Here is a 19,686-nt window from a genome sequence, read left to right as displayed (position 1 = left end):
TCGCCATTTTACGTTCAACAGGTGCTTAAATTCCACCTTTCATCCTATCGAGTCACATTCTTTACAAATCTTCCTTTATAACAGGTAGTTTTATTGGCTCGAGATACCCGAGTCCTCGGATATACGTTCGTCTTTCTCTCAGAGCGCCTGCTACAATTTACATATTTATTATTCGGCGTCTTTATCATTACATCGTTCTATTTTTCAAATAGTAAACCTAAAAAGAAAAGAAGAAGAGATTTTTGCAAAAATCACATGGACGAAGCGAGCCAGCTGGGATCTGGAATGCCATCGGTTCATCGGCGTCCGATCCTCACATTCCTCGCGTAGATCGGCGATCCGTCCGCCATGTTGGTCTCAAGTCGGCCAATAGAACGTCGCGTTACGTCAGGCGCACCTGGAGGCAGGTAGACAGAGATCGACGACGATCGGGGATTCAGTCGCCGGAGTGTTTGCGGTCGAGCATGTTCGGGACGTAATTAGCAACGCGTGTGTCATCTCCGTCGCCTCGAGAACCCGAAGGGAGCTTCCCCCCTCCCTCCCCCTCATCTGTCATCGTCTCTCTCTCTGGATGCGCGTTGCGAAAGAAATTTGTAAATAAAGGTAAGCAAATTCCATCCTCCTTTTCTCGAGCCTACGAGATCATAATCTCGCGTACTGCGAGATATTTCGTGCGAAAAGTTCCTTTAATCAGCCCCCCCCGAGAATCTTCGAACGTAAGATATTATTCTCTCGGAGAATCTCTACTCGTGAGGGACACCTTGTTTAGGACTGCGCCGTTCTTGGACAAGCCGGGACGGATCATCCGGTCACGCGCACCTGTTGCCATCTTCTGCATGGCCGCGATTGCGTGCCTGTGCGTGCTTGTTGGCCTCTGCAGCGAGCGATGACGAGCAGGCGTATGGCAGATAAAAATTGGCCTGATAAAAGACGCTGTTAAGTTTCGATCGCTTATGCTCTAGACTCTAGAGTCATCGACGTGAGATTTGCATATCTCGATCGAACATTGGTTTTAACACTTGTTCGCTATATATTGCGTTTTAGAAGACTCCGGGTCACGACCGGGTCGACGGGAAGCGAGTATGAGAACGTGTAGGATTAAAGCTAGACTAGATTAAAGAAGAAAAAACCGATTTGCTCGATTGCAGTTTTAATCTCGATTAAGGCGCAAAATTTTCATATCTGAAAGCTGCAATTAAAAATCGGAGAAATAATATTGAAGGAAATAAATTGAATATTTTAACAATTTATCTCCTTATTGACATTCTAATTAATCATATAAATGAATGTTTAATTCTTTTACATATGACATATATTAGCAAACATGTGTATATAATATAAAATATATCTTATTTAAAAATATAATATCTTATTTAAATATAATATTAAATATAATATTTTATTTAAATATATAATATCTTAATTTTTATACGATAAAATTTCGGGAAATAATTTGATATTTTTGGTCTAAAGAGAATTTCTATTATAAAAATCGCATGTGCTTTTTCCTGATATAAATTCACGAATGATTACACTGGAATGTCGTATATATGTGTATGTAGGGGGGAAAGAGAGGATGTGCTGTTATATACTGTGTGTACTGTGCATTTTCAATGCCATTAGAGAATGGGTTTTACACGGTTTCCTAGCGCAATTAACTAATTAAGTAATGATTAAGATTGAAGTACTTTTGAGAGATTGAGAAGACAAATTTTTTTAATTATGATATGAAATTTTAATTATCGGACACAGATTATTGTGTCTGAAAACTTTAGATTTTTTTCTCGCATCTCCATAGGTTTAATATTTAAATATCCAATTATAAAATCTAAATCTCCAACAATATTAAAAGAACATTTTTGTATTTTTTATTAGAACTCTTTATTCGTAAAAAATATTCTAAAATTGTTATACATATATTTTTTAGTAGTCTTTATTATTAGCAAGAAAGATTAAATATAAAATCAACAACAAAAGTAGAAAGCAATATTGTTCAATCACAATTGAGAGATAAAATTTAAAAGCAGTTTGTATTAAATACAATATGAATAAATTTAACTTTTTCAGCGATGTTTATGGAACAAATATTTTCTAATCGTAATTTTGATAATTAGCCATAAAGATTATTACTTCGTACAAATCTATAACAAACATCGATTCTTTTTAGCTATTGTATTATTGATTTGCCAATTCTTATCAGACTATCATTATCGTGATCTATATATGATGATCTCCGATGATTCAGATCGCCGACCTTTGATCATCCTTTTTTATTTTATCCAATAATTGTGTCACGTGTAATTTCCATTATTTTATCGGCGAGATAAATATTTAATCACAATAATCATAGAATTTGCGTTTTACAATTTTCTGTATTTATCATTTATAAATAACAATTATATATAAAACAGTAGTTAATTATATATCTATATACAATAGTTAATTACATATGTAGTTTTGCAGTTTATCATATTTTAATATGTCTTAATATGATTTCATATAATAATCATAATATGATAACAATGATAATGATTCTAATTTGATTGTATGAAGTTTTGATTTGTTTACATAATTATATTGTCCGAAAAATTAAATTAAAAAAATATTTAGATCAAAATAAATTATAATAATTATACAAATGGATGTTTATCTCACAAAAGGGAATTACAATAATAATATTTATCATAATTTGCGAATATTCGTCCTGTTATATATTTACGATAACTTCTTCCTGTTACGATAGTTTCTTCTTATCTCTTTAGATTTTTTCCAAATATCATATGTTTCGTTCTTCAAGTAAGAAACGATTATTGCATTCGTTAAGACTTAATTAGAAGCGCAACATCTCGTTATTTGTAAATAGGAATCGGTATTTGTAGCCCGGAACCACGCGAAAGTCGGCATCTTTTTATCGTAGGTAGGGGTTTTTATAGGAGTAGGCAGGTAAAACGACGATATCTCACAAGAAGAACTACAGACATTCCTCGGTTCCTTCTGTTAAAAAGCCCTAATCCCATGTCGCTGCTCGCCCGTGACATTTGCGAACTGCATTCCTCTCTTGTGTCACAACACAACTGTATTGTTCGTTATTTTATTATTTAATCAGTAATGACGATACATACATACATATTTTCTCTTAAAATTTACCCTGAAAATCATGATAATCGTGGGACAATATGAAAGAATTTTATCAGAATTTTTCTGATTAATATTTATCGCAATAAAAAATAATATCTATCACAATAATATATAAAATATATTTGATTAATTTTACTATATAGTTTAGTAAAATTAATCAAACATATTTTTATATTTTATTGTGATAAATATTAATCAGAGAAATTCTCATAAAATTCTTTCCATAGATAAATAAATAAGATATAGATAATAAATAGATAAATAGATGAATTTTTAGTTGCGGCCTAAATTAAAAAAATTTTTAAATTGATCTATTTATTCCTCTTACATGTATTTAAGTTTTCATCAACATCAGAATTTTCGGGTTCGCGAGGTTTTCTTGTCAGTAGCAGAGTTTACCTATTGAAGGAGGTAGAATCGAGTCCTAATTAGAGATTCAATATTTTTTCTTTGTTCAGGAAAGGTCTACAAGTCTACAGTATATAATACGCTTGAGTTTATATTTGAACGATGATCCCGTCGTATCATCATCTCTTGTATCCCATCGTCAAACGACACCTGTAATTCACGCCTACGATGACTATGATTTCTCCCACGTGAGACCAACGTCGTGACACAGATCGCGAATGCTTATTATTGCGTTTATAGATTCTCGTCATTTCAATGTTCATGATTAACGTAAATTGAGGAGCTTACTTTCACGCAAACTGTGCCAAATCGATATTTCTGATGATTCATCGCAATGCATTTTAATTTGAATCTATGTGTGTTGTCCTTGTTGAAAAATAAGAAAAGCAAAGATTATTGACATAAATAATTTTATTGACGGTTCTCTAAATATAAAGAATAATGTTATTTTCTTTATTATTGCAAAGCAACAAGCAAAACAAAAATTCATCACTTTAAAATCCAGAAAATTTTAATTCTATTTGTAATTTAATGTTTTATGGTGTAATGTAATTTTTTGAAATTAACTTTTTTAATCGTTGAACATTGCTGTTTTTATATCGTGCATATTGCCTTTAATAACGTTCTGGTTTCTTAAAATCTAGCGTACACAGCATACGTATGGAAAACGTAGCTGCATATAGCAATAGTTTGTTGACCTTCTAATACGTCTGCGATTTCGTGACACACATCGAGAATATTTCTTGCTGTCCATCAGTATAATTTTTCATACACCACCTGTCTATCTATAAACATTAAAAGTATTTTTGTATTTTTTATTTATAAATATTTTTATTTGCAATCAAACATATTTCTCTTTAAATATATAATTTTGTATTTTTGTATTACATAATTCACTGTATTTTTATATTACATAATTCATTTAATGTAATTTAATTACATATGTAAGTCAGTTAGCTAACATGTTTACTCACTTAATGGACTTATCGCAGAATTATCGATATGCATATTTTAATTTTTTATTATACTTATTACAGCAGTGCGAAATAAAAACGGAAATTCTTATCGTTTTTTAATATCTAGTAGAGTCAAACAAATTTCTATACTGAAATATTCCAAGGTTTGCATTTGATATCAGATATCATATCGTTATATTTTTCGTGAAATCGCGAATTTCGTTCGCGATATCATGAAGTTTTCACATCTGCGCAGACATTATATTGCAAAAAGAGAAAGAAAGAGCAAAAGATACCAGAAGCGCGAGTTATGTTTGTCATTATGAAAACTATGAATTCCTGTTTTAGACTCGCGGATTCCTTTTTTTTTTTTTCGCCTTTTTTCCTGCATAGGCTTTGCTATCTAGGAAACTCGTCACACATTCCACTTAGCATATTTTTCCGAGAGATTGTTTACGTCCATAAGCGTAATTTCGTCTTGACGTTGACATGTTCTTCCTTGCGGTTAAGCATACATGCATACATAATACATATATCTCTTAAATATGCCAATATATTATTCGAACGATTAGCGAAAGGCAGTTTTCTATTGTCTGCGAATTTCGCTTTGACAAGCATGATTTCGAAATCTACCTACATAATCATAATAATGTACATAAAATCAATATTAAATAACACACACACACAAATATAATCGACTCATATATGAAATATATATATCTACATATAAATTTTAATATACATATATTATTATTAAATATTAATTAAAGATAAATGTTACATTAATCATATTATTATATTTCACACGCAATAATTTAGATCAACTACATTATCTTTCTATAGTTTGCATTTTTATAATTAAGACATTTAACATACATCACATATTATTTAACATATATCATTATTTAACTAAATATTATGTTTAATTATCGTGTAAAATTATTAAAAAGATTATATAAATTTTGGCAGAAGAATAGAAATTATTAAAGATCATAAGAATCTTTCTATTTCCATTAAAAAAAAAAAAAACTAGGTTGATCTTTAAATGACCTTGAAAAACGCCATTCAAGGACAATTTTCAAGGTCACGATATAATATCTTGAAATCCTACAACTTTGGCCTACATTTTCTTTCTAAAACTCCGTGATTTTTAAATATTTACCTATTAAAATTAAAAAATGAATCACTCTATTTATCAATCCGAACATCAAGGGGACTACGAAAAATTCCATGTTTATCAAAGATATCTCTCATACCTTTATACAGTTAAATGCAAAGAAGATTCACATGAAGCTCGCAATTAAAAGAAATGAATATTTTATTTTATTTTGATACATAATGGGAATAAACGCGCACCAGGACTTTTGAGAAACAGATATAATCGATTGCGAGGAGTCCTTAATAATGAATTAATCAGCGAGTCAAACGGTCAGATGAAAAGTTGATTCGTCTGCTGCAGTTCAGTTCATTCACAGCAAAACTCGTTCGCAACTCAACACGAATAGATCGCTGTAGGTATGCGAGGTGTATTGGCAACTTTCTTTCCACTTTTTCAGCTTATATATGTGTACTCATGTCCGCACGATGTATGTATTTACTTTCAACATGTCTCTCTCTCTCTCTTTCTGGCGTGGCCGGCATTCCGATCTTATGTATGTATGAGAGTGGAACGATCAAAGTTTCATTTATATAGTTCCGTGTGAAAATATCTTTCGCGCAAGAGGTCAACTTTTCGTGGCCAAATTACCTTTATTGAAATATTTTTTTTCCAAGAAAATACTTTGTATTTTTAAATATTATATATTTTTTTAAAAATATTTTTATATATATATATATTTTTTTTAAATATTAAATACATGATTAAAATTACATGTATAAATAAACGTTAATTTTGATATCGATTAATGATTAATAAATATTGGCGTAATGTGGAATTGTCTTTTGCAACCGACTGCATGCAAATCACATATTCTTAATGAGAATCTTCTATGCTTTCTGCAATTTGCATGTTCATCCCACATGCATCCCATATATGACATATTAGAGTATCATTAAGTAATAATTACCGCGTCAAAGAAAATGACGTAATATTCATTCGCGATTATTTGCTTTTGTATTTACTGTATTTCAATGGAATCCCACACAACTATTAACATTCAGAGAACAACAGAAAATATTAATAAAAATTGTAATTAAAAATTTTCGTACGAGCGGAAATCTGAAATTCGGTGCGTTGATGAGGAATTTCTGGCACGCAGAAAACACATTGGCACTTTAATGTTGAGGAGAGACATACACATTGAAGCCTATACTCTCACCTTCCTTCCTTTTCCCTTCCCTTTTTGCTATGATTACTGTACATTAGATCGCTGTCGAGATCTTTATGCTCGAGCATTATAGAATCGCGCCGTGAATTCTTTCACGTCCAGTTGAATAGCTACCTATAAGGTGTAAGAGAGAACTAAAGGCGAAATAGTTATACTTAATATTTTACACAGTCTAACATTTTTTTGCACATTTTGTTAGATTTATTATTTCTATCTTAGGCTTGGCAAAATTAAAGAAGTAAACTTGTATTATAAGAATTTGTATAAATATTATATATTTATATGATCCACATATATCATTATTATTTGAAATATTATTTCTGATAAGTATTTTATCGTGCAAAAAAATTCTAATTCCATGGAAGTTGCATGCATGCAAATTAAATGAAAGGCGAAGAATCTAGCGAATGATTTGTTCCATTGAAAGTTTTACTTTTGATAATAAAATTTAATAAACCGAGAGGAGAAGATAAGAATATCCATAGTGGAGGATATGATGGATTTCCCTCATGTAAAAAAAAAATACTTAAATTTGAAACTTTACTTTGACGATGTAGGGAGATGCAAAGTTATTGACTTTTTTTTAATTGACGAACACCAACTTTGAAGGCCAATTAAAATTTTTGTTGTACCCTTACTCGGCCATGATGAATTATTATCCGACATATAATTCAGAATTCCTTTCACAGCGATACATTTGTAATTCATCCTGGTTTCTCTGTTTCAGTTAATCAGGATCGGAATATCCTGTTAATGATGCCGTACTATAATAGTAGTCACAGTCCCGCTTATAAAGGTGAGTAATCTTATTAGATTATATCGCGGAATTACAGTTGTATAATTTCACATTTCAAAGTAAATTATTACTCGCTAATATTGTATATTATATTTCGCTGCTAATTTTATTTGATTTTATTTGACTTATTATTGCAAATTGTAGAAGAAACAATAAAAGAAATAGCTTTATGTAAATGTACGAAAAATTAGAACAAAATTAAAAATAATTTGCATTTTAAAAATATTTTTAAAATGAAGAAGGAACAAATTAGGAGTGCTTGTGTGGAAAAGAAAAATTTAATGAAATTATACTAATTATACAGAGAGGATCCGGTATAATAATCGCCTTATCAATATAAGATTCCATTGTTACACGGTTATATATAGACGTAATACATAATTAAACTTGATTATTAATTCCGCTTCGTTGCATGTTTAGTAACCACGTAACATTGTCTCTTTTGCATTTTTGTGCTCGCGCCGAATTGGCTGACTTTTTAAAATTAATTTCTCATTAATTTCAACTATCGCGTAGCTCCAAAATGATAAAGGACTTTCCTACTCGATTAAACCTGCTCTACCTGTACATGATGAGTGAGGCGATTATTAGCGGACATCCTTATAATTAAAAAAGAATGATAAAAAAATGACATTCTATATTATTTCAAAAATTGAGCGATGAGAGGAGAATAGCGAGAGACAATTTTTTTAAAATGACTAGTTAATTATTATTTTAATTTTTTTTAAATGACTGAGTTAATTAAAAGGCGAATCTCACATTTCAGATGGCAGTTCCAGCGGGCCATCGAGCACTTCTGGTGGTCGAGCCAGCAGCTCGGAGCCGACGTATATGATGGAGCACTTGGCCACGTTCACCGTCACGAAGGAAACCGGTATTGTTTATCCGGCTGATGGTATGCGGAGGCTTTTACAATTAGAGAAAAGCAATGGCATCTGGAGTCAGAAAATGCAGCTTCGTCTGGAACGAAACTGGGTTCTTATCATGGACAACGAAACGGGGGTGATTTCTCTTTCTTAAACTTTACCATAAATACTAATGATCGAAAATGATCATAGGACTCAATAATGTTTTTAATTAATCCATATTTTTCATCATAAGTTCTCTCAACCGTCAATAAAATTTGTAAAACTTATTATGATCTTTCTTCTTCTCTCTTTCTCTTTCTGAAGCTATAATAAAATGATATTATAAACGAAATTATTTGATAGTTGAGGGCTATCTTAATACATAATTTGTATCAACATTTCGACTTGCAATCTCATACGAAAAACGAAATTACTGCTTGCAATTGGTGAACAACAAGTTTCACTTAATAATAATATACGATTGTAAATTTTTAGGCTGTCATGGAACGGTTCCCGGCTTCCTTGATACAAGAACCGACAGCGTTCACGTCGAGGGATCCCATGGAGATGTACAATAACATTTTAGTCTTCACGGTGGCCGATGACAGCGGTTCCGGCCAGCGAGCGGAGATGCACATATTCCAATGTCAGAGTGTATCGGCGCAGGACCTTGTCGAGGACCTGAAGATGTTGCAAATGGGAAAACTTGTTACGGGTGGTTCGCCCAGGGGTCCTAGAGGTCACATTCCGCCTCCGCCGACCTTACCGCCCCCGGAACCACCTCTGAACGGCGTAAATGTCAGGGAACAAGTGTCCACTTTTAATACAGCAAGTGGTAATTGTCGAAAATTAATTAATTTTATATCGTTGAAATAATATTTTAATATTAACGTTTACGTAAAAGAAAAGCGAAAAAAATATTTCAAACATTAAATATAAGTAGAAAGCTCGAAAATTATCGAAAAATTACAGTGATATACGAGAATCATTCAATAAGTAAAGCAGACAAACAGTTGTTGTTTTAATATATATTTCTTCTTCTTTTGTCATTGTTAAATGAATGATAGAGGTTACTGAAATAGTTGTCAAACAACTGTTTTAAATTAATGACAGGGATGTTATCTTATATATATGGTTTTGAAAGTATTATACTATTTATTTATAGATATTTTTTGAACTACAGCTGTTTGTCTCTTATTGAATGACCCCCTATATATTTTATTTTATATAATCAAAGCTTTACGCGGTTTTTGAATAGATAATATTAATAATAGATAAAGTTAATACATCGAGAATATTTTTGTGTATATTTATAACACAGCAGACAATCAGAATGACATCTCCCGGGAAGAAAACAACGATGAGGTATCATCGACGTCGTCGGAGAAATACGAGCGCGACGTGACGATTCTGAACCACTGCTTCGACGACATCGAGAAGTTCATCGCGCGTTTGCAGCACGCGGCTGCTGCGTCGCGAGAACTAGAGCGCCGAAGACGTAACCGGAAGTCGAAGAAGAGAAATTTGGGCGACGGTATGCTGACAATGAGGGCGAAACCACCGCCCGAGATGGAGTTCATCGATATCTTTCAGAAGTTCAAGCTCTCGTTCAATCTGCTGGCCAAGCTCAAGGCTCATATCCATGATCCCAACGCGCCCGAACTTGTACACTTTCTCTTCACGCCGCTCGCGCTCATCGTAGATGCGTCTCACGACACCAATTACGACCCGAATCTACCGAACAAGGTGGTGTCGCCGCTTCTCACGCGAGAAGCCGTCAATCTGTTGATAAACTGCGTAACCAGCAAGGAGACCGAACTCTGGCACTCGCTGGGGGACACGTGGCTGATTCCACGTGATCAATGGAAGGGTCATGTGCCGCCCTATCATCCGATCTTCATGGACGGCTGGTCACCGGAGTATCCTATTCCCGAGGATAGGGACCACGATCACTTGGCGTCCTTGCTGAACGCGGATAAACAGAAGAGAGACGAATTACCGGAACAGCAAAACGACCCTTATTACAATCACCGTGACGTAGACGAATCGCATTACAGCAGCGATTACCTGGAGTACGAAAGTCGGGAGGAACGGGGCGGTAATGAGTACTTTGACAGAAATTACGGGCCCAGCTCGGAGTTATATGGTAGGGAGGAGAGAGTGGATCAGACCAGGGCGCACAGCGATATCTCTGTGGATTCGATCGAGAGGGCTCCTAGAACGGCCACCGGGATAGACAGAGCCCAGGAAGCTTGGCTGGACGAATTGGCAACGCGCCACGCCAAGGTCGTGCAAGTCACCTATCCGCGTACGGCAAACAACGATAAGGAGCTCACCGTGGTCAGGGGCGAGTACCTGGAGATCCTTGACGACAGCAGGAAATGGTGGAAGGCGAGGAATTCTCGGGGACAGATCGCTCATGTGCCGCACACCATCGTTACGTCGCATAATTCCACCGCTCATTCGGCCGACAATGATGTCTTCAACAATCCTTTGTATACTAGCAGATATCCGAGACAGGGACACAAATACAACTACGAGGTAAGAGTTATTCAGAAGCGAAATACTTCCTATAGCTTCGTCGATGAATAATCACTCGGGTCTGCATAATTTTGCGGTCTGGAAAAGAAAAGTAGTTTCCATGATAGGCCATTTTGTCTTGCAAATTTGAATTCAGCGCATAAGAAGACTATATAGGAAACTACTCTTCTTTTCCAGACCGCAGAAAAAATGTAAAATTATGCAGACCTGTGTTATTATGAGTAGTATGAAGGATGAAGAATATGAATAAAATTGTATTTTGTGTAAAATAAAAGTTTAAATAGCCAATACGCAAAAATTGAAATGCATAATAATTGTAATACATTATTTTATAATAATACAATTTATATGATCGGATTATAATTCGATGTAACTGTAGTGAGAAGTCTAAAACTTTAATGTACGTTAAATTGTTATTAAATTAGCCGTAGATTTCTAATATTTATAATGAAATTTGTCGTAGGATTCGGAGATCGAAAGAATCAGTACTAGTCCAGGACCGGAAGCTGCGCATCGAACACACGCGATTCCGCCACCAGCGCCTGCTGATTGGGTGAGAAAAGAAAGACTTGGAAAAAAAGGTGAATTTCGATACTTTTAAGCTTTTTTGCAGCTTGCAAGCATTATTGTCTTTATTCGAATCGAGGCAATTTCTGAATATTATCAGGCAAAGTTGCGAAATTAGAAGATACAGCTTTTATATTGTCCCTTTTATATAAATAAGTCTCGATTTTAGAGCAACAACACGAATGTGTCTTTTAAAATCGAAAGATGATGTCTTAATTGGTGCGATTACGATTTTAAAAGCAATATAATATCAAATTTGATAACAAGAATTGATAAGAGATAAGGAAACGCGCATAACATTAGTATGTAACTGAATTAGCATAATTAACTGTTAGATCATTGTCTACGTCACGTTCCAATGTGCGTAATTTGTCGAAGAATATTGTAATATCTGATGATTTTCTCTTGAACGTGTACATATGCAGAGGTATAAGAAAATAGTATGAAAATAGTATACATTTTTACTTTTTTTTTTTACAAAATTATATTGCTTCTTTTTTCTTTATGTTGCAATATCATTTGCGTCTGTTTTTGTCATACGATCTGAAATGTCATAATAAATCTCATAGTTGCTATTGACAGAATTAATAAATACAAAAAAGTTTTAAATGTGTGTATGCGAGAGTTAAATAGTAATAATATTCACTCTTTTATGTGAATATTTATATAATAATTATTATTCTCGAAGATATAGATGATTATTTCGTTGAATCTCTTTTATTTTATTATCGTAAACATATCGTTATCATAGACAAAAATTATGATTGGTAACGATCAGAAATAAAAGCACAGGGACGATATAACATTAAAGGTATTGAGGGAACTATTTCTCAACGTAATATGATGTATTATTGTATCAAAGCTAATATACATACAATATATATAGATATATATATATTGCAATATATATATGCACATATATATTGAAATTCATTTAATATGAAATTATAAATATATTAGCATGCGTTTAGTATGAAATTAATTGACCAATAATATGAAATCTGTTAGAGTCATCAAGTATAGAGTAGTGACTGTCAACCACAAATTTAAAATAATAATATTTAAATTAATAATAAGTAAAGAAATTGATAAATAACGATTGCGTCAAGTCCGATATCTAACGTGGTTGAGAGTTACCGAATTAGTTTTAATATTTTTGATTATCGATTGTATGATTATTGAAGATTTTATTATATATCCTCTGTATTTATCGACTAAAACTAAATTTAATTACATAATTTTATAAAAACAGAAGAAAGAAATATATGCATATGTATGTATATGTATGTATATGTATACACACACACGCATATATATATACATATATATGTCATATACATATTATATATTATACTTTACATAGAAATGTTACAATATTAACCCATTGAAATTGAATAGTTTCTCGTTAGAAAATACTTATATGCATACGAATATTTACGTACATACAAATAAAGCAATGCAAGTTATGTCAAGTATAAAATTATATATACAAGGTATCTCAAAATTTGCGAATTAAAATATTATAGCAAGAAACTTCTCAAAAAATTAAGTAAAACAATTATTTGTAACTTTTTATTTCAAATTATAATTTTTGAGATACATATCAGGATTTAAAGCTAGTCAATCACAGCTTTAAATTTAAGCCCTTATATCTCAAAAACTACTGCTTAAAATAAAAAATGGCAAATAACTTTTTAATTTAATTTTTTGAGAATTTTTCTACTATAATATTTTTATTTGTGAACATTCTGGTCATTCTATTATTTTGCTGTTCAAATGTTATGTATATAATTATATATAACACAGATAATATATATATAATATATTGTGTGTATATAATATTTTTCAATAAAATTAAAATATCATTTTAAATCGATTAAAAAAAATTATGAAATTCAAATACTTGATTCGAAATAATGCTTTAATTTTATTGAGAAATGTATTTGAACGGCAAAATTAACTTATTAGTCGAATTATAATATCTATTCTATATTTTTTCAATGAAATTATAACGGAATTGCTTGTCTGTCCTTTGTCATTATTGGGAATTTTAATGTGAGAAAAAGTTTTATGATTTCGATAAAGGCTCTTGATAAGAATATGGAGAGGATAAGCGAAAACAAAACTTCTGATATATTACTAACACATTTTAGCGTTTATTACTGTGTTTTATCAATAGCTTTTATTGAAGCAAAAAATCTTTTGTCTTTGATTCTGCTTGTACATGTCGTCACATGCATTTTGTATGTATTAAATCGATGTAAATAAGCTTGTATAAAAATGGTTGAAGGAAATAGTTAAAAAGAAAAAGAAGATATAAAAACAACGAGAAATAAAAGATGTACACAATGTTCGTAAAATCGATATTTAAAAAAACGAGAAATTATATTTATTCATAATTTTTATTCAGTAAACAAAAAAGATTTTCTTGTAAATCAATTCTTTCCTTATATGATTTATATTAATTTTAAACTTATCTATCAATATATAATACGTTGACTCTAAATCTTTAACTATCAATGAATAGTAATAAAAGGTACAAACATAAAATACAAAACTGATATTATCAAATTGATATTGTCATTACTTCTTATAGCTTGCATTATTTATTACTATATATTTAAATCCATATAGAATTGTTGACCTAAATGCGATGATAATAAGTGGACCAGGAAGTCAATGAACAATATATTCGCGCGTGGACAATATAATAGTATAATATCGTTTAAACAATAATCATGAATAAATATTTGTTAATTCATTTCTATATCATAGATTCATTTTGTTCACACTCCTTTAATTGTTAAACCATAAATAATGACACATTTTACTGTATTTTCTAAAATACAGTAAAATCGCGACATATAATTTCTACAAAAAATTTTACAATGTACATATAAATGTAAACGGCGCTATTTCCTATCTTTTTTGCGATCGATGGAAGCCTTAATTCGATATTTGTATGTGTGTCCACGGGTTGGGGATGCGATTCATGTCCAGTATTTTATTACACTGTAATTTATGTATATTACTCTTATTGTTAATAAATATATCCAGTTACAGATTGTATTTGTGCGATATATCGTCGTCTCCTTAATTTTTTTCTATTTCCTGTGAATCGATTATTAAACGTAATTGTACATGGATATTTAATGAATTTTTGTTATTTAGATTTGTATTAACTAGAATTTAAATTCCAAGTTGTAGAACATTTTAAATATTGCCATGTAATGCTTAACCACTATGCTTAATGTTTGTTCGTCCAATATATATCTTAAGATTGTGTGTGTATGTTCTATCTAGCGAAAGCTTTGGGGTAAGTTATGATCTTTTTATATTTTCAATAGCTTTTCCATACTTTATAATATTTATGCAGGGTGTTTAAATTGACTATGGGTACATACAAAAATTGCAGTTTGTACTTAAAAATAAATAACATTGCAAAATTGTTTTACAGAAAACATTCATGTTTACAACGGAGCCACGAGTAACAGTAGCAGGTCAAGTGTTTCTTCTATCGATAGCACTTCCGAATCGCACGGAAAGCTCAATACGCAGCAGAGCATCGTGGAAGTGCATTCACCACCTCGCGATATGATGCCAGATGATGTAATATCCGATCAGGAGGTCCTGGAGAAGATGGCACTTCCGCTTCCGCCAGCAGTGTCTGCATCAACAGCGAAATCGGTGTCAACGTTATCTGCATCTAAATCAGCACCGATACTGTCTGCATTGAAATCAACACCAGCACTATCTCCACCGAAATCAGCACCAGCATCACCTGCTTTAGCTTCGTCGAAGATACCTTCTACGCCGCCTCCACCGCCTCCTCCACCACCGACGCCGATAGGATTCACCCCGCAGCTTCAGACTCAAAAATCTGCACCCTCGACATTTTCCACCCTCAATAAAGCGGATGTTTCTAAAAGTATTAGATTCTTTAATGGTGAGTTGTGAGAAAAGAGAGAGACTAATCCTATATGAAAGATCCTGGATTCTGGTAAAATCAGCTGATTTTGTAGCTGAATAAAAAATGTAATAGATTCAAAGCTAAGCTTTGTCCAGCAGGTCAAAAGCTACAACATATGAGAAGATGAACTGATTTTATTGAGGTCCAATTTTATATAGGATTAATGCAGGGTTCTTTTACTTTCAAACTTTTTAGTTTTCAATCTAATCGCTTTTATATTGTTGATATTCGATAAAAAGACAAGACTTCCGGTCAAGAAGAGGTTCAAAAGGAGCTCAAGTTTGTCCTGACGATGTTCCGAGAGAAGAAGGCGAATTCTTCTCTCAGCAATAACACGCACGAGATTTGGGCGAATCAATACTCGACCTCTCAGGAAATTCAAACTTGGTTGAAGGCCAAAGGATTCTCGAAAAAGTATGCATTGATTCCAGTACTACCTCGCGATATTCATTATCCAATGGATTCGTTTGCTCAGCGATTTATCTTATTTGCAGAATCTGCAAACAATTGGAAGATATGAACGGCATGGAATTATTTAATTTATCACGGCGACGATTGGAGCAATTGTGCGGATTGTCCGAAGGAAGCAGACTCAATGGTCAATTAACTTTAGCGAAAAATGAATGCGGGGTAAGTGCAACTGAAGTTAGATTTAATCTTGTGTCACTTTCTATGCTCGAAATTTTATTTTTAGTACAAAACAGCTCGATCATCGGAGCTCAAGCAGATTTTAGAAAAAGCTCGCCAAAGAGCAGAGGAGTTAAATAAGGATGAAGTCGCGTAGTAAAGTATATATACATATATATATATAATTTAGTGAATCATATGTTCCTCATATATTCCGCATATATGCGGAAATGATGCAAATATAATAGATAGGTGATATATGTGCAAGCTTTATTAGCGAGAACTATCAAGTGAGAAGAGAATGAAGGGTAAAATAAAATAATATATATATTTTTTCGTAATTTTTCATAGAAAAAGCTTTTCTTAGAAAGAATTTTCAGAACGAAAACTCTTATCAATAAAAATACCGCGTCAAAATATTTTATTTTACCTTAAATATTGTGATAATATATTATTTACACGATGAATTAAAGCAATATTGCTTGCCAAAGAATTTTTAGCAAGATACAAGCATGTATTACATACAATAAATTACCTGTAATGTTTTTTCTTTTGGAAAACATAACATTCAGTACAAGCATAATATTCAGTTATTATATTTTAATAGACTTACGCATAGAGATAAGTTAGTTCCCAGTGCGATATTGAATCGTGAATTTCGTTGAAGCATTTTAATTTGATATGTATTTATTACATACATACATAATCTATATATACAGAGTATTTCATTTTAATTATTATAGTCGAATATTGCTGAAACAAGAAAATATTTCATACAAAAGTAATTTTGAATTTTAACTAACAAAGATCATTTTTCCAGGTCCTAGTTTTTAATGGAACTATTCTAATTTTTTTATATAAATCGAATCCTTGCAATATTTGTCATAAAAAGTTATAAGTGTAGAATAACCAAAAAGTGAATAGTTTATACGAGATATTTTTTATACTTTAATGTGACTAATAATTTTGCATAAATTATAAAATATCTCCAAAAATATTCATTTTCCATGATTTAACATTTTTATGTATAAAATAAGGAGAGGAATCAATTAAAGAAAATATATACATATAATTTTAAAAAATGTAGTTGCTAGTTGCAAATTATATACTTTTTAAAAATCTTTTGTATGAAATATTTTCTCGTTACAATCATAACTTCAGCAATATTCGACTATATTAATTAAAATAAATATATATTAGTAAATTTATTCTACGTGTGTGTGTGTGTGTGTGAGTATGTGTGTAAATGAATGAAATATATGTATTAGTATAAATAGAATCACTTTATATTACTCGACAGCAACGTATTAACAAAATGAAGTTCAATTAAAATGTTATAAAAATATGCTATCAAAATAATATTGATATTAGAAAACAGTAATGAAAAAGTTAATGTATTATATAATTAATATATATAACATCAATTTATATATATAAAATCTGAAAAATAAATTGTTAAATTGTTAAATCATTAATTAATTGAAAGAACAAAAACAATTTGCCGGATATATAATCCTTATATATATATGTATATATGTTCCTGCGTTTTTAGCTTATATATAAATCTAATTAGAAGAATAAAACTCTAAGAAGGTTCTGGATTTATTCTATTGAGAAATCATCTATCAAAAAATTGCGTTATTATTGATGTTATATTTTTATTTAAAGCGATCACATATACATTATAACAGATATAAATAGAATATCTAATTGTGCTATTTATGTCGATAAACTATACATTTTTTCTGAATACTTGAAACGAGGTCACATAATGTGAACACATTAATAATTACATATATTAACGCTATCATCAAGCCCTCTTATATATTTATGCCTTTTAAATAATTGATATCACAAGATATCTAATATAGTGATAACATAAAAAATCTTTTATATTGGTATAAAATATACAACAGCGTCACATGCAAAACATAATAACTTTCTGTATAAAGTTTAATTGAATAACAATACGTTAAAATATTCCATTATAAGATATATACTTTACGAATCAATACAACGTTGTAATTTGCCATCTTTAATTGTTCATAATGCTTTACGCAAAAACTAATGTTTCAAGGAAATTTGTATAACTTCCTTTTCAGTTTTCTCAAATTCAAAAGCGATTCCGAATAATTATATAAAATCGATAATATCATTTTTATGAGAAGAAAAAGCATTTTATGCAAAAATTGAGTGTTGTAGTTATTTTTAGAGAAAATAATGTATGCGTGAATACAAAAAATACAAAAAGTTACTATTTCAAATAATCTTACGTCATATTTCTCTCGATTTATTTTATATATAGAGATGTTTAGAAATGTCTTGCAAAATGTCGATAAAAAATCTACTAGAAAACTTTTGATTTTTAACGTTGCTCGTGTGAAAAGATATGAAACGACGTTTCGAAAATCGACAATAACATAAATTTTAATTTTTCCGATTTTACAGATTGTTTGCATAAGTTCTAATCCTACAATAATTTATGTTCTGATACATTAATAATTGCGTCATTAATACTCGATATGCGATGATGATGACTATGCGATTATATTTTATTCTTTTTATTTCTTATCATTTTATCATGTCAAATAAACTTTGATAATAATACGATACTTTTCGATATATCTTATAAGCGTTAACAATGTTGATAAAATAATAGATCAGATAAAGATAAGATATTGTGTGTTGAAAGGGAATTGGTATTTGATACTTCAATTATATAAACATATCAAACAGCAGATTAATTTCAAGACTTTTAAAGATCGGAATGTAGGGAAACTTGAATTAAGTGAAAAAAATTAATAATATAATACATGTGAAGTGTGAAAATGATTGATTACTACGAATATTTCTTATATAAGAAGCTTCTTACAATTAGTGAATATGTACTTTTTATGAAACATAATCTATTTTGTTCTTATCGCATCTTATGGTCTTTTTACAGCGATAGTATGAGCGAGTATTATTAAAAATTTGTGCGTCGTTTCATATCGTGCGCTCGGACGTCATGAAAGCGAATAATTTGATATCGGGGTATCATCGTAAACATTTACTGATAAGATTTACATATGTTAAACGAAAATTTCGATTTGCTGATGATCGATATTTCTATTATTTCCATGTATATAAATTTTGTGTTCGATCTAGAATCATCTTTCCTTAATGTACTTTGCTTTTTTCTAGGATTCTACAGCAAGTACAAATTTATCGAAAATTTGATCCGTAAGAAGATATTATTTTTATCAGATGTCAAAATTTCTCTGATTTATATATGCTTATGTTAGACGTATGTCACAATAGATTTAGAACGCAACATTCAATCTGGATACTTTTAATAAAATTATGAGAAAACACAATGTAAATTTTTATACGATACACTGGTTACATAATGAAAATTATTTAAGCTAATGTAAACTAGAATCGCGCATTTTTATATGTATATTTAACAACTTAAATATATGTACTGAAATATATTTTCTTATTGATCACATAATATATCGTAACATGA

General features: G+C 31.1%; 2 protein-coding genes across 3 annotated transcripts in view; one reads left to right on the top strand and one right to left on the bottom strand.

Moving 5' to 3' along the window:
• Positions 1–241: 241 nt before the first annotated feature.
• On the top strand, positions 242–17,577 carry LOC145939706 (epidermal growth factor receptor kinase substrate 8). Its single transcript, XM_083044242.1, has 10 exons — positions 242–603; positions 7,557–7,625; positions 8,392–8,627; positions 8,969–9,308; positions 9,795–11,014; positions 11,478–11,595; positions 15,039–15,527; positions 15,791–15,965; positions 16,046–16,181; positions 16,246–17,577. Exons 2-10 carry the CDS (start codon positions 7,583–7,585, stop codon positions 16,333–16,335), a joined length of 2,847 nt encoding a protein of 948 aa, XP_082900368.1. The 5' UTR covers positions 242–603; positions 7,557–7,582; the 3' UTR covers positions 16,336–17,577.
• The window catches only part of Crmp (Collapsin Response Mediator Protein), a 26,330-nt gene continuing 22,009 nt past the window's right edge, over positions 15,366–19,686 (bottom strand). The window contains exon 11 of one of the 2 annotated variants that reach the window (XM_083044246.1): positions 15,366–15,503. In XM_083044246.1, coding sequence (XP_082900372.1) covers position 15,503 — 1 coding nt within the window. In that variant the 3' untranslated portion in view covers positions 15,366–15,502. Of the gene's footprint in view, positions 15,504–15,917; positions 16,049–19,686 lie in introns of those variants that run through there. The other variant, XM_083044247.1, reaches the window with a different exon arrangement.

This window comes from Prenolepis imparis, unplaced genomic scaffold, assembly GCF_030444845.1.
Source record: "Prenolepis imparis isolate NDT839.2.m4 unplaced genomic scaffold, iyPreImpa1.0 SCAF_8, whole genome shotgun sequence".
In the NCBI taxonomy this organism is placed as follows: Eukaryota; Metazoa; Arthropoda; class Insecta; order Hymenoptera; family Formicidae; genus Prenolepis; species Prenolepis imparis.
This window is presented reverse-complemented; position numbering and strand designations above follow the sequence as displayed.

Coding starts and splice junctions, on each gene's coding strand:
- LOC145939706 (XM_083044242.1), top strand. CDS start 7,583: ATGATGCCGTACTATAATAGTAGTCACAGTCCCGCTTATAAAG. Junction 11,015..11,477: donor GACACAAATACAACTACGAG/GTAAGAGTTATT, acceptor AATTTGTCGTAG/GATTCGGAGATCGAAAGAAT. Junction 15,966..16,045: donor GCCAAAGGATTCTCGAAAAA/GTATGCATTGAT, acceptor TCTTATTTGCAG/AATCTGCAAACAATTGGAAG.